Source organism: Gorilla gorilla, chromosome 15 (genome assembly GCF_029281585.2).
Source record: "Gorilla gorilla gorilla isolate KB3781 chromosome 15, NHGRI_mGorGor1-v2.1_pri, whole genome shotgun sequence".
Taxonomy (NCBI): Eukaryota; Metazoa; Chordata; class Mammalia; order Primates; family Hominidae; genus Gorilla; species Gorilla gorilla.
In genome coordinates this window covers 122,820,370-122,843,047 of record NC_073239.2, presented here as the reverse complement: position 1 = coordinate 122,843,047, position 22,678 = coordinate 122,820,370, and the positions used below count along the sequence as shown (strand labels likewise).

At 54.0% G+C, this 22,678-nt stretch overlaps 1 pseudogene and 3 gene segments (V, D, J or C); all 4 read left to right on the top strand.

Annotated features, from left to right (window-relative positions):
- Positions 1–18,301, top strand: part of LOC101124180 (immunoglobulin gamma-1 heavy chain-like) — a 411,893-nt gene extending 393,592 nt beyond the window's left edge. Inside the window, 7 exon segments of the C gene segment in view lie at positions 15,813–16,106; positions 16,497–16,547; positions 16,691–16,735; positions 16,879–16,923; positions 17,067–17,111; positions 17,418–17,747; positions 17,845–18,301. Of these exon segments, the coding sequence occupies positions 15,813–16,106; positions 16,497–16,547; positions 16,691–16,735; positions 16,879–16,923; positions 17,067–17,111; positions 17,418–17,747; positions 17,845–18,167 (1,133 nt within the window).
- The window catches only part of LOC134757171 (Ig alpha-1 chain C region-like), a 211,702-nt gene that overhangs the window by 76,216 nt on the left and 112,808 nt on the right, over positions 1–22,678 (top strand).
- The window catches only part of LOC115930550 (immunoglobulin heavy constant gamma 3-like), a 121,818-nt gene that overhangs the window by 75,698 nt on the left and 23,442 nt on the right, over positions 1–22,678 (top strand).
- Positions 1,905–2,228, top strand: LOC101138555 (V-type proton ATPase subunit G 1-like; annotated as a pseudogene).

Genomic DNA, 22,678 nt, shown 5'->3' with positions numbered 1-22,678 from the left:
ACAGCCAAGCTCCTTGCTGGGGGCATAACAAGCATCACCTTTACTCCAGTTCCTAATAAATTCCTCATTTCTACCTGAGACCTCATCGGCCTGGCCTTTACTGTCCATATTTCTATCAGCACTTTGGTCACAACTATTTAACCAGTCTCTAAAAAGTTCCAAATTTCCCCTCATCTTCCTGTCTTCTTCCTGGGCCCTCCAAACTCTTCCAACCTCTGCCCATTACCCAGTTCCAAAGCCACTTCCACATTTTCAGGTATCTTTATAGCAACACCACACTCCTTGCTACCAATTTTCTGTTTTCATCCATTTTGCATTGCTATAAAAGAATACCTGAGGCTGGATAATTTATAAAGAAAAAGAAGTTTATTTGGCTCACTACAAGCTGTACAAGAAGCATAATGCCAGTATCTGCTTCTGGTGAGGCCTCTGGAAGTTTACAATCAAGGCAGAAGGCAAAAAAGGAGCCAGCATAGGCCAGGCATGGTGGCTCATGCCTGTAATCCCAGCACTTTGGGAGGCCAAGGCAGGTGGATCACTTGAGGTCAGGAGTTCGAGACCAGCCTGACCAACATGGTGAAACCCCATCGCTACTAAAAATACAAAATTATCCGGGTATGGCGGTGCACACCTGTAGTCCCAGCTACTAGGGAGGCTGAGGCAGGAGAATTGCTTGAACCCAGGAGACAGAGGTTGCAGTGAGTGAGCCAAGATCACACCATTGCACTCCAGCCTGGGCAACAAGAGTGAAACTCCATCTCAAAAAAAAAAAAAAAAAAAAAAAGGAGCCAGCATGTCACATGGTGAGAATGGTGAGAGGAAGAAAGAGAGATAAGAAGGAAGTGTCAGGTTTTTTAAACAACCAGCTCTTGTGTGAACTAATAGAGTGAGAAATCACCCATCACCAAGGGGATGGCACCAAACCATTCATGAGAGATCTGCCCCTATGACCCCAATACCTCCCACCAGGCCTCACCTCCAACACTGGGGATCATATTTCAATGTGAAATTTGGAGGGGACAAACATCTAAATCATATCAGGAACTCCATGTTACTGCTAACCCCCAAATCTCTAGGGGTGACATGAGTCACACTGAGTGACATGCATGGTACTGAAAGATACTTGGTCAGGTTCTCCCAATGAAGCCCAAGCACCCTCAGGGTACAGGACTGGGAGGCCCAATCACACCAGCTCAGCCCAGGACTTGGCTGAGTCTGCCCTGGTGTTAGAAGACAGCAGACCTAGAACTGGGTTGAACAAGATCAGGCCACTTTGTGCATGTTGCCAAAAGAGAAACTGAAGGATCAGAAGTGGGCAGTAAGTTTTCAGTGAACCCAGGGGTCATAAGTAGCAAAAATGTGGAATTCAGTAAGGGGTAGAGGCTGGAAGAGTTTTGAGGTGTGTGTTAGAAAAAGCCTAGGTTTCCTTGAAGACTATGTTAGAAATTTGGACATTAAAGGTGATCGTGGTGGGGGCTCAGAAAGAAAGAGGAGAGCTATAGAGAAAACTCCTGTCATCTTGGAGAATACATAAATTGTCACAAACAGAATGTTGCTAGAAATGTGAATGTTAAAGATGCCTCTGCTGAGGCTCCAGACAGAAATGAGGAAGATGTTATTGAAAACGAAGGTGACACTTGTCATAAAGTGGCAAAGCACTTGGCTGAACTGTGTTCCGTTTTGTGGAAAGTAGAAATTATACATGATGAACTTGGATATTTAGCTGACGAAGTTCCTAAGAAAATTGTTGAAGGCATTCTTGATTTCTCCTTGCTGCTTACAGTAAAATATGAGAAAAGAGAGATCAGCTGAAGAGGGAAGTGCTGAGGTGGCTGGGTCAGCTGACCCAAGGGCCCTTCGAGCTGATTTAGGCTGCTCACCTTGGTCTCAGAATCACCACGGCCATGGCCAGTCAGTCACAGGTGATCCAGCAGCTGCTGCAGGCCGAGAAGCAGGATGCCAAGAAGGTGTCCAGGGCCCACAAGCAAAAGAACCAGAGGCTGAAGCAGCCCAAAGGAGCAGCTTAGGCTGAAATTGAACAGCACTGCCTGCAGAAGGAGAAAGAGTTCAAGGCCAAGGAAGCTGCAGCACTAGGATCTCGCAGACCCAGGATAACCATCCTCCAGACCTACTTCCAGCAGAACAGGGAAGAAGTCTTAGATAACCTTTGGGCCTTTGTCTGCAGCATCCAGCCAGAAATCCCTGAAAACTATCGCATAAGTGGATAGGAAAAGAGAGAAGCACCTGTTAAATGGACTGGCACTTTAGATGCCCTCATGGAATAAGAAGCTCTAGTTATATTCTTATAAGAAGACATTAACTTATCTCTGTATATTATAGAGTAGGCCCATTCACTTTTCGGAGAGAAGCAAATCCAGTTTCTTTGTACAGACTTAGAATTTATCTAGGCTGGGCATGGTGGTTCATGCCTGTAATCCCAGCATTTTTGGGGGCCAAGGCAGGCAGATGGCTTGAGCTCAGGAGTTTGAGACCAGCCTGAACAATACAGTGAGACTATGTCTCTACAAGGAAATATAAAAATTAGCCAGATATTGTGGTACATGCTTATAGTCCTAGCTACTTGGAAGAGTGAGGCAGGAGGATCACTTGGGCCCAGAAGGCAGAGGTTATAGTGAGCCAAGATCGTGCCACTGCACTCCAGCCTGGGTGCTAGAGTGAGACCCTGTCTCAAAAAAAAAAAAACTTAAAGATTTCATCTTTTTACCTCATGTTTGTTAGGAATATAATGGGTAAATATTGTCTATTTTATTATGCCTTTTGGCTCAAGCAATATATATACATATATATATATATCACTGTTGATGTTTTCTTTCTTATATCAAGTTTAAAAGAAAAAGCAAAACAATCCTTTGAAGAAAGGAAGGAATTAAATCATTTTTTCCTTAATGCTTTTTTGAAGGTCAGGGGCTTTATCTATGAAAAAGTAGTAGTTTCTGTAACCTGTGTGAAGCATCAGCCAGCCTTAAAGTAGTCCACTGCTGCTAATAATTAGAACAGTGAATATTACTAGTATAATTGTTTCAGCTTCTTAATCAAAATAACTAGATGATAGAATTCAAGAACTTGTTACATGTTATTACTCAGTGTACTACTAATCATTTAAAAGTAAAGCCTATCATGCAAAAAAATAAATAAATAAATAAATACATGAGACCAGATAAAATGAAGGAAGAGTGACTTTGAGATCAGAGCCACAGGTGAGGAGGCTGTTGGGGCTGCTGTTGCCACCGTGGGCCCAGAGTGTGGGGCCACCCCAGTGGGCCTGGAAGATGGAGCATTAACCGAGGAGGATGAATCTTGAGCCTTAAATCTAATAAAGGGCCAACTAGAAGTCCCTAGTGCTCATCATCCTCATAAAGACAGCCAGAAAAGTCAATAGACAACTATATTTTAACGAAAATAACTGAGGGAGAGCACTGAGTGCATCAGAGGAGTAACAGAAACCCTGATAAGCACAGAAATGTGGGCTGGCCACATAGACAACAGAAGGAAACACACAGCCTCCACCACTCCATCCCCCAACCAGGATTATCTGGGAATCAGGAGGAATTTCTGACATGAGGAGGTAAGCAAGAGGATCCTAGTGGCACCCACTAACACCTCGGACACCTGCAGACCTCGCCACTGGGGTCCCCTGCAGTTTGCACTGGAGGGAGTTGCCTGGAGCCCACATAGCTGTGCTCCCCAAAAAAGGTGCTGACACTGTACCCCACTCCCACATGGCTAGTGCTTCACCACACTGCAATAGGAACTATGGCTGGAGTGTGTCTTACCCAAGGAGTGAGTAGTCACAGCTCCCCTTCATCCCTGAGGCTAAGCTGCCACCGAACAACCCAGACTAGTGGTCCCACATCCCCAAGTCAAGCTATGGGCATCTATTAAACCCTTCCCCACAGAGCCAAGTGGATCAGCTCCACCCACTCCTCCCCCTGACCCTTTGAGTCCAAGCTAAAGCAGTTTCTTGCCTCCTAGCAAAACAGGACTTTGGCCATGCCTTTCTAGTGTCTACGTTGAAGCAGCACCCTGCATCCCAGGAACTAATGCCTTGGCCACCCAGAAGGTCACACACTGCAGTGCTTAGGCTGAAGCAGCAACCTGTGTCCTACAGAAATGGTGCCTGGGCCACTCAGAACAATCACACCCTCTGATACATAAATGCAGGCCTTTCCTTACAGCGGAGAAGGCCTGAGCTGAAGCAACACATCACCTTCTAGGGAATCAGTGCCCTGGCTTAAGCTGAGCAGCAGCACATCCCAAGGCTGAGCTGATATAGTACCCTATGCCCCAGGAAAACAGAGCAGTGGCTAAGCTGAGACATCTCAGCCTACAGGCCAAACAACTGTAGTGCCCTGCTTCCCTGGAGCTTGCCTAGGCCCCTAGAGTCTGAGCTGCTGAGGCACCCTCTCCCTGGGAAGTAGAATCAGCACTGTGCTGTTCCCTGCTTGCTCCCCACCAAGGCCCAAATTACAGCTATGCTCTGTCATCTTGGGATACTTGCTAACACTGTACCTGGTCTCACAGAGTCTGGGATCCTGCTAAGCCCTACCATCCTAGGGTCTAGAGTCAATACCACACAGTGCCTCATCCCCTGGGACCAAAGTTTCCATTGTGCCCTATTGGCTCAGCTTCCCAAATTGCAGCCATACCATACTCCCCAGGTCCACACCTCCAGAACAACCCTTCTTCCCCAGAGTTGGACAAATGCTGCACCCCCCAGGAAAAGACTCACAGCTACAACCTGGCCCCTTGAGCAAAAACTGTTAAAGGGTGCCTCAGAGTCACAGATCCTAGCACTGTGAGCCACCTAATCCAAACCTGCCACAGAAACTGAACCTACACCCCAAGACCCAGGTGCCACAGTAGATTCTTGAAACCAGGAGACTAGGACTCCAGTTGCACAGCTACTCTAATTTTCTGCACCTGGAATTCAGCACCATTGCAGCTGCACGTTGGCCACATTAGACCTGCTACCAAGAGAGAGCCCCTTGACTAAATCTCCTCATTGTGGGGAAACAAGAAGAGGAGGACTACAAAAGCCCTTGACACTGAGTACATTAACCTGTGCCACCACTACATCCACAAACTTCTACAGCCTAGTCCACTGAGGTGCCCACAGTTATTGCTGAGGTTGAATGCAGTTGAAGAAGATGCATGGAGGCTATGCCACCGCACCTATTCAGAAACAGAGTCATCACACTTTCCCAACCAAAACACTAAACCCAACTGCAGATGAAATTGTTTCTCTAAAAAACCCACTCTTGAAAGTTTGGAAGAGGTGACGATTTCGCCAGATGCACAGACATCAATGCAGGAACACAATAAACATGAGAAAGCAAGGAAATATGACACCACCAAAGGAACATAACTCTCATTAATAGACCTCAATGGAAAAAGAAATCAATGTATTGCTGGAAAAGGAATTCAAAATAATGATCTTAAGATAACTCAATAAGATACAAGAAAACAGATAAACAATTCAATGAATTCAGGAAAGTAATTTACAGTATGAATGAAAATTTCAACAGAGATAGAAATAAAAAAGAAGCAAACTAAAATTCTGCAGGTGAAGAATTCAATGAATAAAATTAAAAAATACAGTAATGAGCTTCAACAGCAGATATCATGAAGCAGAAGAAAGGAAGAGATAGATCCCAATACAATAATAGTTGATAACTTCAACACCACTCTCAGCACTGGACAGACAATCCAGACAGAAAGTCAACAAAGAAGCATTCAATTTAAAAAGCACTTTAGACCAAATGCATCTAACAGATATTTACACAACATTTCATCCAACAGCTGTGAAATACACATTCTTTTCATCAGCACATGGAATATTCTCCAGGATAAACCATACAGTAAGTCACAAAACAAGTCTCAACAAATTTGAAAGAATTAAAATTATATCAAATATCATTTATGACCACAATAAAACTTGAAATCAATAAGAGGAACTTTTAAGACTGTACAAAGACATGGGAAATTAAATAATGTACTCCTGAGTGACCAATAGGAATTAAGAAGGGAATTTTAGAATGTCAACAAAGAAAATGAAAATAGAAATGCAACGTACTAGAATTTATAAGATATAGCAAAAAGCAGCATTAAGATGGAAGTTTATGGCAATAAATACCTACATCAAAAAAGCAGAGAGATTTCAAATAAATCTCATCCTTGAAAATGCATGTCAAGGAACTAGAAAATCAAGAATAAACCAAACCCAAAATTAGTACAAAGAAAGAAATAATAAAGATCAGAGCAGAAATAAATGAAATTCAGACTAAAAAAAAAAAGATCAACAAAATGAAAAATTGAATTTTTCAAAAGATAAACAAAAATGACAAATAATTAGCTAGACTAAACAAAAAAGACCCAAATGAATGAAATCAGAAATGAAAACAGAAACATTACAACTCATATCACAGAAACACAAAGGATAATTAGAGACCATACACCAACAGATTAGAAAACCTAGCAGAAACAGGTATATTTCTGGACAATACAACCTACCAAGACTGAACCAAGAAGAAATAGAAAGCCTGCACAAGCCAGTCATGAGCATTGAGATTGAATCTGTAACAAAAAGTCTCCCATCAAAGGAAAGCCCAAAGAAATTCCTATTGAGATACCAATGACATTCCTATCAAAATGCCAATTCTACAGTAACCCAATGGCTTCACTGGAGAATTCTACCAAACGCTAAAAAAACTAATACCTATTCTTCTGAAAATCTTCCAGAAAATTGAAGAGGAGGGAATTCTTCTAAATTCCTTGTATGAGGCCACTATTATGGTAATTATGATTATGATTATGATTATGTGATTATTATTATGATTCCAAAACCAGACAAGGACACAACAAAAAAAGCAAACTATAGGCTAAATACTCTGATGAAGATAATAGATGAAAACCTTCAACCAAATACTAGCAAATTGAATCCAGCAGCATATTAAAAACATTATCATGATCAAGTGAGATTTATCCCAGGAATGCAAGGATGGTTCAACATATGCAAATCACATCAACAGAATGAAGGACAAAAACCGTATTATCATCATAACAGACACAGAAAAAGTATTTGATAAAATCCAACATCCCTTCATAAAAATTCTCAGCAAATTAGGTATGAAAGGAATATACCTCAACACAATAAGAGCTATATGTGACAAACCCACAGCCAACATCATACTGAATATGCAAGAGTCGAAAACTTTTCTCTAAAATCTGGAACAAGCCAATGATATCAGGCCAGATGTAGTGGCTCATGCCTCTAATTCTAGCACTTTGGGAGGCCAGGGCAGGAGGATCACTTGAGCCCAACAAAGGAAACAATCAACAGAGTGAAAAGACAATCTACAGAATGTTAGAAAATATTTGCAAACTCTCCATCCAACAAGGGACTAATATTTAGAATACATTGGAAACTCAAACAACTAAACAGAAAAGAAAAAAAATTTTTTTATTAAAAATAGGCAAATGAAAAAATATTTAAAAGTTTTTAAAACCAAAAAAGGAACTGAATAGACGTCTCTAAAAGGAAGATATACGAATGGCCAACAGACATATGAGAAAATGCTCAACATTACTAATCATAAGGAAAATGCAAATTGAAACCACAATAAGATATAATCTCACCCCAGTTAAAATGGCTATTATTAAAAAAGGCAAAAAACAATTGCTGTCAAAGATTCAGAGAAAGGGGAGCTTTAATGCATTATTGGTTGAAATCTTGTCTTTGGAATTAGCACAGCCATTGAAAAACAATAAAGAGCTTCCTCAAAATATGGAAATGAGTACTGCCCCATGATCCCGCCATCCTCTACTGGGTATTTATCCAAAGGAAATCTATGTCAAAGAGATATCTACACTCCATGTTCATTGCAGCACTATTCACAATGCCAGTGTTGGAATCAACCTACGTGTCCATCAACAGATGAATGCATAAAGAAAATGTAGTGTTTATACACAAACACAGAGAGAGAGAGAGAGAGAGAGGAATTGTATTCTGCCATGAAAAAGAATGAAATCTTGTCATCTGAGGTAACATGGATGAGCTTGGAGGACATGTTAAGTGAAATAAAGCTAGACACAGACAGCCAAATATCACATGTTCTCACTCATATGTGGAAGCCAAATAAGTTGATCTCATAGAAATAGGGAGTAGAATAGTGGTAACCAGAGGCTGGGAATGGGAGGGGATGGGATAGCTAGAAGTCAATTAATAAATACAAAATTACAGTCAGGTAGGAGGAATAGGCCCCGGTGTTCTCTAACACCATAGGGTGACTATAACTAACAACAATTTATTGTATATTTTCATACGGCTAGAAGAGCAAATTTTGATTGTTCCCAGCACAAAGAAGTGATAAATGTTTGAGGTGATGGATATGTTAATTGTTGCAGGAAGTCAGGAACCCCGAATGGAGGGACCAGCTGGAGCCATGGCAGAGGAACATAAATTGTGAAGATTTCATGGACATTTATCAGTTCCCAAATAATACTTTTATAATTTCTTATGCCTGTCTTTACTTTAATCTCATAATCCTGTTATCTTCATAAGCTGAGGATGTACGTCACCTCAGGACCACTGGGATAATTGTGTTAACTGTACAAATTGACTGTAAAACATATGTGTTTGAACAATATGAAATCAGTGCACCTTGAAAAAGACAGAATAACAGCGATTTTTAGGGAATAAGGGAAGACAACCATAAGGTCTGACTGCCTGAGGGGTTGGGCAAAAAGAGCCATATTTTTCTTCTTGCAGAAAGCCTATAAATGAACGTGCAAGTAGGGAAGATATCGCTAAATTATTTTCCTAGCAAGGAATATTAATATTAATACCCTGGGAAAGGAATGCATCCCTGGGGGAGGTCCATAAACGGCCGCTCTGGGAATGTCTGTCTTATGTGGTTGAGATAAGGACTGAGATATGCCCTGGTCTCCTGCAGTACCCTCAGCTTATTAGGGGGGTGAAAAACTCCACCCTGGTAAATTTGTGGTCACACTGGTTCTCTACTCTCAAAATCTGTTTTCTGTTGTTTAAGATGTTTATCAAGACAATATATGCACCGCTGAACATAGACCCTTATCAGTAGTTCTGTTTTTGCCCTTTGCCTTGTGATCTTTGTTGGACCCTTATCAGTGGTTCTGCTTTTGCCCTTTGTCCTGTTCCCTCAGAAGCATGTGATCTTTGTTAGACCCTTATTAGTAGTTCTGCTTTTTGCCTTTGAAGCATGTGATCTTTGTACCCACTCCCTGTGCTTACACCCCCTCCCTTTTTGAAACCCTTAACAAAAAACCTGCTGGTTTGAGGCTCAGGCGGACATCACAGTCCTACTGATATGTGATGTCACCCCCGGCTGCCCAGCTGTAAAATCCTCTCTTTATACTGTCTCTCTTTATTTCTCAGCTGGCCAACACTTATGGAAAACAGAAAGAACCTACATTGAAATATTGGGGGCAGGTTCCCCCAATACTAATTATCCTGATTTGATCATCACCCACTGTATATATGTATCCAAATATCACAATGTACCTCAAAATATATACAATTATTATGTGTCAATTAAAAACAATCATAAAAATTTTTAAACAGCTAAAATAAAAGTATATTGTTTTCTTCAAAAAAAATCTAATGCACTTTTCCCTACTAGGTTTTCGGCTTGCTTAGGACCCATGGCTCCTCTCTCCATTCCAATGTATCCGTTTTGGAATAGGAATGTCCATCCTATGCCTGCCCCATCATTGTACTTTGGAAGCAGATAACTTCTTGTCAAGTTACAAAGGTCCACAGATGGAGAGGAATTTCACCCCAGAATGAATCACCCTGCGTTTCTCCCACACATGATGCAGGTGATATGTCGCTGAGATTGTGGACTAAGAGTTGGTGCTGGAAGGGGTTAGCCATCGTGGAGATGTTGCTATGGGATGTAGGGATTTTGCCTGTGAGAAGGACATGATTATGGGGGGAACGGAGGGCAAACTGTCATGGATTAAAATGTGTCCCCTATAAATTCATGTGTTGAAGTCCTAACCCCCAGGACCGCAGAATGTGACCTTGTCTGGAAACAGTCTTTGCAGCTGCAATCAAGTTCAGATGAGGTCACCCTGGAGTAGGGCAAGCCTCTGATCCAATATGACTGCTGTCCTCATGAAAAGGGGAATCTGGGCACAGACAGCACGTGCGGAGAATGCCCTGTGAAGATGGTGCTGCTTCCACAAGCCAAGAGCAGCAGAGACGGCCGGCAAAGCCTAGCAGCAAGGAGAGAGCCTGGGACAGAGTCTCCCATGACACAGAGGTGCCAGCCCCACCGAGGCCTCCATCCCAGATGCCCGGCCTCCAGAACCAGGACGGAATAAACGTCTGTTGTTTAAGCCACGCAGTCTGGGGTGCAGTGTTGCCAGGGCCGCACTTAACGGATACGAGTGTTGTCCTGAGCTGCCAGCCCCACAAACTGCACGAGGCCTCCCTGCCCCAGCCCAGTACAGTCTCCCCAGCCCCCTGGGTGTGCCATGGGCAGTGTGGGGCCCCTCACTCCATCCACCCCCAGCCTGGGAGGTTGAGCCCATTATGAGCTCCATGTAACCAAGGTGAAGCCGGAGTGAGAGGCTGGGAGCCGACTGGGAGCCCGTGGCTGGAGGATGGATTTCCCCGGGGACCCACACGTACACCTCCACCTGTCTCCTGGATGTTCTCTCTGAGGGCAGGGCTGGTGCCAGCTCAGGGATCCAGCAGGGTCACAAGGGCAGGCTAGGTCCTTGTGGAGAGCACATTTAGTGGGATGGACATGATTTCCCCTCGCAAGTGTCCATTCTTCCTGTTCCTTGCTGGATGCTTCCTCTTCCATTCTGGACACTTCCTGTGCGACACCTCCTCGGGCTTTCAGTCTTCCCAGGCCCTCTGGCCTCATTCCATTCCCTGCTACCTCCCACCTCCAGGTACGTCCTTGCCCAGCTCTTCCCTCTATCCAGAGCTTCTGCCTGGCAAGGTCCCTGCTGAGATCAGTCCAGGCTCCCCCAGCACAGGTAGGAGCCTTGCACCTGCCCTTGGCCCTCCCCACCCTGCATGATGCCAGCATCCCCAGGCCCCAGGGAGACACCATTTCTCTCTCTGCTGGAAGTCCAGTGGCCCTGGAGTCTCACTGCAAGTGGGGTGTACCCCTCGCCTCTGAGGAAGCTAAGTGCCCTAAGCTAAGCAGAGGCCATCCCCTCTGCTCAGCCCCAGGGCCCTGCCCCCTACCCCTTCCCCTCACCTGCACCACAGGCTCTGGCCAACTCTGCCCAGGCCCTGAATGGGCCCCTCTGGCTGCCCTCTGCTGCTACACTGCCCTGCACCACCTCCACTCAGCTTCAGTGTGTTCATCCACCTGTCCCACGTCCCTTCGGCCCCCAGGAGCACAGCTGGTGGCCCTGGCTCCTGGCAGCCCATCTTGTTCCTTCTGGAGCACCAGCCTCAGAGGTCTTCCTGTGCAGGGTCCACTCGGCCAGCCCTGGGACCCTCCTGGTCTCAAGCACACACGTTCTCCCTGCAGCCAGACCTGCCCCTGCCTGTGAGCTCAGCCCTGAGCCTTGGAACGCCTTCCCTTCTCCATCCCAGCTCGCCTTTGCCAGCTGCTCAGCGGGATGAACTCACACTCCCCTCCCTGCACCATGAGTGAGAGTTAGCTGGAGAGACGCCCAGGCCAAAGCAGCCACCAGGGCCCAGTGGGGGCCAGAAGCTTCAGATGAGAGGCCCAGGTATTGAGAGGCTGAGACCCCGGGCAGAATGGTCATAATCGCTGCCAGTATCAGTCCAGCCCCAGGGACTCAGAGACAGAGAAAAGAGCAGCACACAAGGTCCGGGCTCCCCACCTTCTCCCGTGGGGAGTATAGGGGCAGCCACCACCCCCATCCCCACACACCCATGAGGCAGCCTCGGCTGTGTCTGGACTCCTCCTCGCCCTCTGACACAGAAACCACCAGAAGAAAAGGGAACTGCAGGAAGTAAGCGGTGCCGCCGGTTTCAATCCTGTTCTTAGTGTTTGCAGTGTGGAGTTCACACCCCTCGGGACCTGGGGGCCGAGCTGTGATTTCCTAGGAAGACAAATGGCAGCTGACGGCGGGGGCGGGGCTGCCCACATGTACTGCACCAGAACAGGAAGGGCTGAGACCCCCACCTCGGTGAGTGGGGTCAGCACAGGGCAAGGGTACAGGCTCGGGAGAAGGACAGAGCCTGGGTGCAGCCGTGGGCGCTCCTGGACCTGAGCTGCTGAACAGGCTGCAAGAGGCTGGGGAGACGCGGGGGCGACGCCGGCCCCACATGGAGGCCAAAGCGGAGCCAGCACGGGGGAGGTGGGCAGCCTTCAGGCACCGATGCCCACCCAGTGCAAGACGATGGGGCCCGTGGGCCGGGGCTTCCAAGCCAACAGGGCAGGACACACCATAGGCTGACTGAGGCCTCCAGGACAACCGGGCTGGGAGCACGAGGAACATGACGGGATGCGGCAGAACCGGCCGTGGGGTGATGCCAGGATGGGCACGACCGACCTGAGCTGAGGAGGCAGCAGAGCGAGGGAGGAGGAGAGGCCCCAGGTGAACGGAGGGGCTTGTCCAGGCCGGCAGCATCACCAGAGCCCAGGGCAGGGTCAGCAGTGCTGGCCGTGGGGCCCTCCTCTCAGCCAGGACCCACAGCAGGTGAGCCAGGAGCAGAGCAGGGAGGGTGAGTGTGGCAGCAGGACAGGAGGGTGGAAGCCAAGGAGCCCAGAGGCAGAGGCAGGGACAGGGGAGGCACGGGGGCTGGGCTCAGAGCCAGCTGATGGGGTTGGGGCGCCTGCTGGCGGGGAGCAGGGCTGTGGTCAGCAGCGGAGAGGAGGGGAGAGCTGTGCTGAGTGCACGGGCGGGAGGAGGGAAGAGTCCAGGGAGGCCCAGAAAGGCCCAGAGCACAGCAGGCCTGGGGCAAGGGGAGGGGCTGAGGCTCTGTGCGTTCAGGGAACTGACCCAGCAGAGCAGAGGCCACTGAGGAGCTGAGGTTCCAGAGAGGCTTCCAGAGCAGGAGCAGTGCAGGGACAGGAGGATCCGGGAGCTCATCCAGGAGGGGCACATGGGCAAGGGGAAGGGGCTTTGTTGGGGAGACCTGACTGGACACTGGGGCAGCTCCACAGCATAGGAAACACGCCAAGTGCTGCAAAAACAAAAATGAGGCCAGAAAAACAGCCTAAACCTGGACAGAGGGTGCCAGGACAGGCAGGGGGGCAACAGTGGACCGAGTGACGTTGCTGCCCCGGGTTGAGGGAGGGCAGAGTGAGCAGGGGGCAGGCATTGGAGTTCAGGGGACCAGGACCAAGCAGCCACAGGTGCGCAGGGCAGATGGGAGGCAGAAGGAACAGGGGGCAGCTCCTGGAGCTCAGGGGACCACGGGAGAGCATCTGAAGGTGAACAGGAGCTGGTGGGGGGGCAGGATGAGCAGGGGGAAGACCCTGGAGCTCAGGAGACCAGGGCAGAGCAGCCACAGGTGAGGAGGCAGCCACAGGTGTGCACGCAGGTGGGAGGCAGGAGTAGCAGGGGGCAGCCCCTGGAGCTCATAGAGCCAGGGCAGAGCAGTCGCAGGTGAGCAGGGCTCAGTGGAAGATGGGCAAGCAGGGGGCAGCTCCTGGAGCTCAGGGGACCAGGGCAGTGTAGCCGCAGGTAAGCAGGGGCTGGTGGGAGGCAGGACAAGTAGGGGACACCCCTGGAGCTCAGGGGACCAGGGCAGAGCAGCCTCAGGTGAGCAGGGGCAGGTGAGGGGCAGGACGAGCAGGGGCAGCTCCTGGAGCTCAGGGGATCAGGGCAGAGCATCAGAAGGTGAGCATGGCTGGTGGGAGGTGGGCGAGCAGGCGGCAGCCCCTGGAGCTCAGGGGACCAGGGCAGAGCAGTCGCAGGTGAGCACGGGTTGGTAGGAGGTAGAATGAGCAGGGGCAGCTCTTGGAGCTCAGGGGACAAGGGCAGAGCAGCCACAGGCAAACAGGAGTGGGGTGGGGGGACAGGAGGAGCAGGGGCAGCTCCTGGAGCTCAGGGGACCAGGGCAGAGCCGCCGCAGGTGAGCAGGGGCAGGAGGAGCAGGGGGCAGCTCCTGGAGCTCAGGTGACCTGGGCAGAGCAGCCACAGGTGAGCAGGGCCGGTGGGGCGCAGGGGGAGCAGGGGACGGGCACTAGAGCTCAGGGCAAGTGAGCCACAGGTGAGCAGGGCCGGTGGCAGGCATCACTCAGCTCCTAGACTTTGGCAGGAGCTGGGTAACAGACAGCTGAGGGCTGGTGAAAGTGCAGTGCAGCCTCCTGGTGCCGGGAAGGGAGTGTGAGTCCATCCCACTGAGCAGTTGGCAAGGGCGAGCTGGGATGGAGAAGGGAAGGCGTTCCAGGGCTCAGGGCTCAGCTCTCAGGCAGGGGCAGGTGTGGCTGCAGGGGAAACCTGTGCTTGAAACCAGGAGGGTCCCAGGGCTGGCCCCAGCGGATCCTGGGCAGGAAGGCCTCTGAGGCTGGCGCCCCAGAAGGAGCAAGATGGGCTGCCAGGAGCCAGGGCCACCAGCACAATGAAGCTGAGTGGAGGTGATGCAGGGCAGTGTAGCAGCAGAGGGCAGCCAGAGGGGCCCATTCAGGGCCTGGGCAGAGTTGGCCAGAGCCTGTGGTGCAGGTGAGGGGAAGGGGTGGTGAGCGGGGCCCTGGGGCTGAGCAGAGGGGATGGCCTGGCTGAGGGCAGGGCACTTAGCTTCCTCAGAGGTCAGGGGCACACCGCACCTGCAGTGGGACTCCAGGGCCACTGGGCCAGCGGCAGAGAGAAATGGGGCCTCCCTGTGGCCTGGGGGTCCTGGCACCATGCAGGGTGGGGAGGGCCAAGGGCAGGTGCAAGGCTCCTACCTGTGCTGGGGGGCCTGGGCTGAGCCCAGCAGGGACCTTGCCGGGGGAAGCTCTGGAGAGAGGGAGGAGGTGGGCTGGTGGCCGAGAAGGCCAGGCCAGGGCTGGGAGGGTGAGGGTGTGGTGACTGAGCCTCCAGAAGTAATGCAGGACACTGGGAGGCAGGGGGCATCCAGGCACTCAGGGCCCTGACCTGGGCTGCTGCACACTGGGGCTAAGGGGAAAGGAGGGGAGAGGCTGAGTAGGAGGCTCCAGGGGGCTATTCCAAGGCAGGGGTTTCCGGGGCCCTGGGGCTGAAGGGCACCGACCCTATGCAGTGTCTGGCCCCTCTGCTGCACAGAAGAAAAGGGCCTTGGAGGGCAGAGGGCAGGCTATGACCAGGGCCCTGGGCAAGTCAGGCCCACTCACTAGCGGAGGGCCACGCTGGGGCGGCAGGGTCAGGGGCTTCAGGGGACTCAGGGGACCCACGAGAAGCCATCTGAGAACAGTGTCCACTGGTCAAGCCAGGCACCCATAAAAGGCTGGAGTGGGATCGATGGGCATGAGCCGTCCCTGAGTTGGCACCAATGACCAGAGCTGAGGCCAAGCTAGAGGCCCTGGACTGTGCTGACTCCCGGCAGACACAGAGCGCTGACCTGGCTGCCGAGCCCCGCCTCCTAGGCTGCAGGGGTGCCTGCAGAAGGGCAACACAGGGCCGCCGGTCCTGCAAGCTTTCTGGGGCAGGCCGGGCCTGACCTTGGCTTTGGGGCAGGGAGGGGGCTAAGGTGAGGCAGGTGGCACCAGCCAGGTGCAAACCCAGTGCCCGTGAGCCCAGACACTGGACCCTGCCTGGACCCTCACGGATAGACAAGAACCGAGGGGCCTCTGCACCCTGGGCCCAGCTCTGTCCCACACCACGGTCACATGGCACCACCTCTCTTGCAGCCTCCACCAAGGGCCCATCGGTCTTCCCCCTGGCGCCCTGCTCCAGGAGCACCTCCGGGGGCACAGAGGCCCTGGGCTGCCTGGTCAAGGACTACTTCCCCAAACCGGTGACGGTGTCGTGGAACTCAAGCGCCCTGACCAGTGGCGTGCACACCTTCCCGGCTGTCCTACAGTCCTCAGGACTCTACTCCCTCAGCAGCGTGGTGACCGTGCCCTCCAGCAGGTTGGGCACCCAGACTTACACCTGCAATGTGAATCACAAGCCCAGCACCACCAAGGTGGACAAGAGAGTTGGTGAGAGGCCAGCACAGGGAGGGAGGGTGTCTGCTGGAAGCCAGGCTCAGCCCTCCTGCCTGGACGCATCCCGGCTGTGCAGTCCCAGCCCAGGGCAGCAAGGCAGGCCCCGTCTGTCTCCTCACCCGGAGGCCTCTGCCCGCCCCACTCATGCTCAGGGAGAGGGTCTTCTGCCTTTTTCCACCAGGCTCCGGGCAGGCACAGGCTGGATGCCCCTACCCCAGGCCCTTCACACAGGGGCAGGTGCTGCGCTCAGAGCTGCCAAGAGCCATATCCAGGAGGACCCTGCCCCTGACCTAAGCCCACCCCAGAGGCCAAACTCTCCACTCACTCAGCTCAGACACCTTCTCTCCTCCCAGATCCAAGTAACTCCCAATCTTCTCTCTGCAGAGCTCAAAACCCCACTTGGTGACACAACTCACACATGCCCACGGTGCCCAGGTAAGCCAGCCCAGGCCTCCCCCTCCAGCTCAAGGTGGGACAAGAGCCCTAGAGTGGCCTCAGTACAGGGACAGGCCCCAGCAGGGTGCTGACACATCCACCTCCATCCCAGATCCCCGTAACTCCCAATCTTCTCTCTGCAGAGCCCAAATCTTGTGACACACCTCCCCCGTGCCCACGGTGCCCAGGTAAGCCAGCCCAGGCCTTGCCCTCCAGCTCAAGGTGGGACAAGAGCCCCAGAGTGGCCTGCATCCAGGGACAGGCCCCAGCAGGGTGCTGACACGTCCACCTCCATCCCAGATCCCCGTAACTCCCAATCTTCTCTCTGCAGAGCCCAAATCTTGTGACACACCTCCCCCGTGCCCACGGTGCCCAGGTAAGCCAGCCCAGGCCTTGCCCTCCAGCTCAAGGTGGGACAAGAGCCCCAGAGTGGCCTGCATCCAAGGACAGGCCCCAGCAGGGTGCTGACGCGTCCACCTCCATCCCAGATCCCCGTAACTCCCAATCTTCTCTCTGCAGAGCCCAAACCTTGTGACACACCTCCCCCGTGCCCACGGTGCCCAGGTAAGCCAGCCCAGGCCTCGCCCTCCAGCTCAAGGTGGGACAAGAGCCCTAGAGTGGCCTGAGTCCAGGGACAGGCCCCAGCAGGGTGCTGACGCGTCCACCTCCATCCCAGATCCCCGTAACTCCCAATCTTCTCTCTGCAGAGCCCAAACCTTGTGACACACCTCCCCCGTGCCCACGGTGCCCAGGTAAGCCAGCCCAGGCCTTGCCCTCCAGCTCAAGATGGGACAGGTGCCCTAGAGTAGCCTGCGTCCAGGGACAGGCCCCAACTGGGTGCTGACACGTCCACCTCCATCTCTTCCTCAGCACCTGAACTCCTGGGAGGACCGTCAGTCTTCCTCTTCCCCCCAAAACCCAAGGACACCCTCATGATTTCCCGGACCCCTGAGGTCACGTGCGTGGTGGTGGACGTGAGCCACGAAGACCCCGAGGTCCAGTTCAACTGGTATGTGGATGGCGTGGAGGTGCATAATGCCAAGACAAAGCCGCGGGTGGAGCAGTACAACAGCACGTACCGTGTGGTCAGCGTCCTCACTGTCGTGCACCAGGACTGGCTGAATGGCAAGGAGTACAAGTGCAAGGTCTCCAACAAAGCCCTTCCAGCCCCCATCGAGAAAACCATCTCCAAAACCAAAGGTGAGACCCGTGGGGTGGGAGGGCCACATGGACAGAGGTCAGCTGGGCCCACCCTCTGCCCTGGGAGTGACCGCTGTGCCAACCTCTGTCCCTACAGGGCAGCCCCGAGAACCACAGGTGTACACCCTGCCCCCATACCGGGAGGAGATCACCAAGAACCAGGTCAGCCTGACCTGCCTGGTCAAAGGCTTCTACCCCAGCGACATCGCCGTGGAGTGGGAGAGCAGCGGGCAGCCGGAGAACAACTACAAGACCACGCCTCCCATGCTGGACTCCGACGGCTCCTTCTTCCTCTACAGCAAGCTCACCGTGGACAAGAGCAGGTGGCAGCAGGGGAACGTCTTCTCATGCTCCGTGATGCATGAGGCTCTGCACAACCACTTCACGCAGAAGAGCCTCTCCCTGTCTCCGGGTAAATGAGTGCGACGGCCGGCAAGCCCCCGCTCCCCGGGCTCTCAGGGTCGCGCGAGGATGCTTGGCACGTACCCCGTGTACATACTTCCCGGGCGCCCAGCATGGAAATAAAGCACCCAGCGCTGCCCTGGGCCCCTGCGAGACTGTGATGGTTCTTTCCACGGGTCAGGCCGAGTCTGAGGCCTGAGTGGCATGAGGGATGCAGAGCGGGTCGCACTGTCCCCACACTGGCCCAGGCTGTGCAGGTGTGCCTGGGCCGCCTAGGGTGAGGCTCAGCCAGGGGCTGCCCTCAGCAGGGTGGGGGCTTTGCCAGCGTGGCCCTCCCTCTAGCAGCAGCTGCCCTGGGCCGGGCCACGAGAAGCCCTAGGAGCCCCTGGGGACAGACACACAGCCCCTGCCTCTGTAGGAGACCGTCCTGTTCTGTGAGCGCCCTGTCCTCAGACCCCCGTGCCCACTCGGGGGCATGCCTAGTCCATGTGCGTAGGGACAGGCCCTCCCTCACCCATCTACCCCCATGGCACTAACCCCTGGCAGCCCTGCAGAGCCTCGCACCCACGTGGCGACACAACCGACTCCTGGGGACATGCACTCTCATGCCCTATGTCCTGAGGGACTGGTGCAGATGCCCACACACACTCAGCCCAGACCCGTGAAACAAACCCCACACTGAGGTTGGCCGGCCACACGGCCACCACACACACACGTGCACGCCTCACACACGGAGCCTCACCCGGGCGACCTGCACAGCACCCAGACCAGAGCAAGGTCCTCCCACACGTGAACACTCCTCGGACACAGGCCCCCACGAGCCCCACGCAGCACCTCAAGGCCCACGAGCTGCTCGGCAGCTTCTCCACATGCTGACCAGCTCAGACAAACCCAGCCCTCCTCTCACAAGGTGCCCCTGCAGCCGCCACACACACACTGGCCCCCACACACAGGGGATCACAGGCCACGTCACGTCCCTGGCTCTGGCCCACTTCCCAATACCGCGCTTCCCTGCTCCTGGGGTCACATGGAGGGTGGGCTTCATATCCTCCTGCCTTCTGGGGCTCAGGGAGGGACACGGGAGACGGGGAGCGGGTCCCCCTGAGGGCCAGGTCGCTATCTAGGGCCGGGTGTCTGGCTGTGTCCCGGGGCCAAAACTGGTGTCCAGGGTGGACAGCTTCTGGGAGCTGACCTCAGGACACTGTTGGGCCATCCCGGCCGGGCCCTACATCCTGGGTCCCGCCACAGAGGGAATCACCCCCAGACGCCCGAGCCCAGCGGGACACAGCACTGACCACCCCCTTCCTGTCCAGAGCTGCAACTGGAGGAGAGCTGTGCGGAGGCGCAGGACGGGGAGCTGGACGGGCTGTGGACGACCATCACCATCTTCATCACACTCTTCCTGCTAAGCGTGTGCTACAGTGCCACCGTCACCTTCTTCAAGGTCGGCCGCACGTTGTCCCCAGCTGTCCTTGACATTGTCCCCCATGCTGTCACAAACTGTCCCTGACACTGTCCCCTGTGCTGTCCCCACCTGTCCCTGATGCTTTCCCCCACACTGTCCCCATCTGTCCCCAACACTCTCCCCCACGCTGTCCCCACCTGTCCCTCACACTGTCCCCCACGCCATCCCCATCTGTCCCGACAATGTCCCCAGGGTGTCCCCAGCTGTCCCTGATGCTGTCCCCCACACTGTCCCCAACTCTCCCTGATGCTGTCCCCCACGCTGTCCCCACCTGTCCCTGATGCTGTCCCCCACGCTCTCACAAACTGTCCCTGACACTGTCCCCCATGCTGCCCCCACCTGTCCAACAGTGTCCCCCAGGCTGTCTCCACATGTCCCTGACACTGTCCCCCCGTCCCTGACGCTGTCCCCCACGCTGTCCCCACCTGTCCCTCACAATGTCCCCCACGCTCTCACAAACTGTCCCTGACGCTGTCCCCCATGCTGTCACAAACTGTCCCTGACACTGTCCCCTATGCTGTCCCCACCTGTCCCTGAAGCTGTCCCCCATGCTGTCCCCAGCTGTCCTTGATACTGTCCCCCACACTGTCATAAACTGTCTGTGACACTGTCTCCCACACAGTACCCACCCGTTCAGCAGTGTCCCCCATGCTGTCCCCTCCTGTCCCCGCCACTGTCCCCCATGCTGTCTCCTCTTGTCTCTGACACTGTCCCCCACTCTGTCCCCTACAGTCCCTGACACTGTCCCCCACGCTTTCCCCTCCTGTATGCAACACTGTCCCCCACACTGTCTCCTCCTGTCCCTGACACTGTCCCGCATGCTCTCTCCACCTGTCCCTGACACTGTCTCTGACACCGTCTCTCATGCTGTCCCCACCCATCTCCGACACTGTACCCCATGCTGTCCCCACCTGTCCTCAACAATGTCCCCCATGCTGTCCCCACCTGTCCCTGATGCTGTCCCCCACACTGTCCCCATCTGTCCCCAACACTCTCCCCCACGCTGTCCCCACCTGTCCCTCACACTGTCCCCCACGCCATCCCCATCTGTCCTGACAATGTCCCCAGGGTGTCCCCAGCTGTCCCTGATGCTGTCCCCCACACTGTCCCCACCTCTCCCTGACACTGTCCCCCACGCTGTCCCCACCTGTCCCTGACACTGTCCCCCATGCTCTCACAAACTGTCCCTGACACTGTCCCCCATGCTGCCCCCACCTCTCCCTGACACTGTCCCCCACACTGTCCCCACCTGTCCCTGACACTGTCCCCCATGCCATCCCCATCTGTCCCGACAATGTCCCCACGGTGTCCCCAGCTGTCCATGACGCTGTTCCCCACACTGTCCCCACCTGTCCCCCACACTGTCCCCACCTCTCCCTGACACTGTCCCCCACACTGTCCCCACCTCCCCCTGACACTGTCCCCATGCTGTCCTCACCTGTACCCAACACTCTCCTCCATGCTGTCCTCACCTGTCCCCAACACTCTCCCCCACACTGTCTCCACCTGTCCCTGACACTGTCCCCCATGCTGTCCTCACCTGTCTCTGACACTGTCCCCTGTGCTGTCCCCACCTGACACTGTCTTCTGTGCTGTCCACATGCTATTGCTGCCCTGGCTCTGCTCTCCATGTCCAGGCCTCAGAGCAGGCAGTGGTGAGGCCCTGGCACATGGGGGACATGATGGGTGGATGGGCCTCAGGAGCAGGGCTGTGGCCTGGGTGGCCTGAGGGGTGAACGGGCCTCAGGGGCAGGGCTGTGGCCTGGGTGGCCTGAGGGGTGGGTGGACCTTGGGGGCAGGGCTGTGGCCTCGCTCACCCCTGTGCTGTGCCTTGCCTACAGGTGAAGGGGATCTTCTCCTCAGTGGGACCTGAAGCAGACAATCGTCCCCGACGACAGGAACATGATCGGGCAGGGGGCCTAGGGCCACCCTCTGCGGGGTGTCCAGGGCCGCCCAGAACCCACACACGAGCCGTGGGCCATGCTCAGCCACCACCCAGGCCACACCTGCCCCCTGACCTCACCGCCCTCAACCTCATGGCTCTCTGGCCTCACAGTCGCCCTCTGACCCTGACATGCCCCACTTCCAGACCCTGTGCATAGCAGGTCTACCCCAGACCTCCACTGCTTGGTGTATGCAGGGCACTGGGAACCAGGCGTTCCCTCAGCAGGACGTCCCTGCCCTCCAGACCGCCAGGTGCTCACACAAAAGCAGGCAGTGACCAGCATCCCCGGCCCCCACTCAGGCAGGAGCTGGCCCTGGAGCCAACCCCGTCCACGCCGGCCTCCTGAACACAGGCATGGTTTCCAGATGGTGAGTGGGAGCATCAGCCGCCAAGGTAGGGAAGCCACAGCACCATCAGGCCCTGTTAGGGAGGCTTCCAAGAGCTGCGAAGGCTCACTCAGATGGCCTTCCTCCCAGCCCGCAGCCACCCAGCCTCCATTCCGGGCACTCCCGTGAACTCCTGACATGAGGAATGAGGTTGTTCTGATTTCAAGCAAAGAACGCTGCTCTCTGGTTCCTGGGAACAGTCTCGGTGCCAGCACCACCCCTTGGCTGCCTGCCCACACTGCTGGATTCTCGGGTGGAACTCGACCCGCAGGGACAGTCAGCCCCAGAGTCCGCACTGGGGAGAGAAGGGGCCAGGCCCAGGACACTGCCACCTCCCACCCACTCCAGTCCACCGAGATCACTCGGAGAAGAGCCTGGGCCATGTGGCCGCTGCAGGAGCCCCACAGTGCAAGGGTGAGGATAGCCCAAGGAAGGGCTGGGCATCTGCCCAGACAGGCCTCCCACAGAAGGCTGGTGACCAGGTCCCAGGCGGGCAAGACTCAGCCTTGGTGGGGCCTGAGGACAGAGGAGGCCCAGGAGCATCGGGGAGAGAGGTGGAGGGACACCGGGAGAGCCAGGAGCGTGGACACAGACAGAACTCATCACACAGGCTGGCGTCCAGCCCCAGGTCACGTGCAGCAGGAACAAGCAGCCACTCTGGGGGCACCAGGTGGAGAGGCAAGACGACAAAGAGGGTGCTCGTGTTCTTGCGAAAGCGGGGCTGCTGGCCACG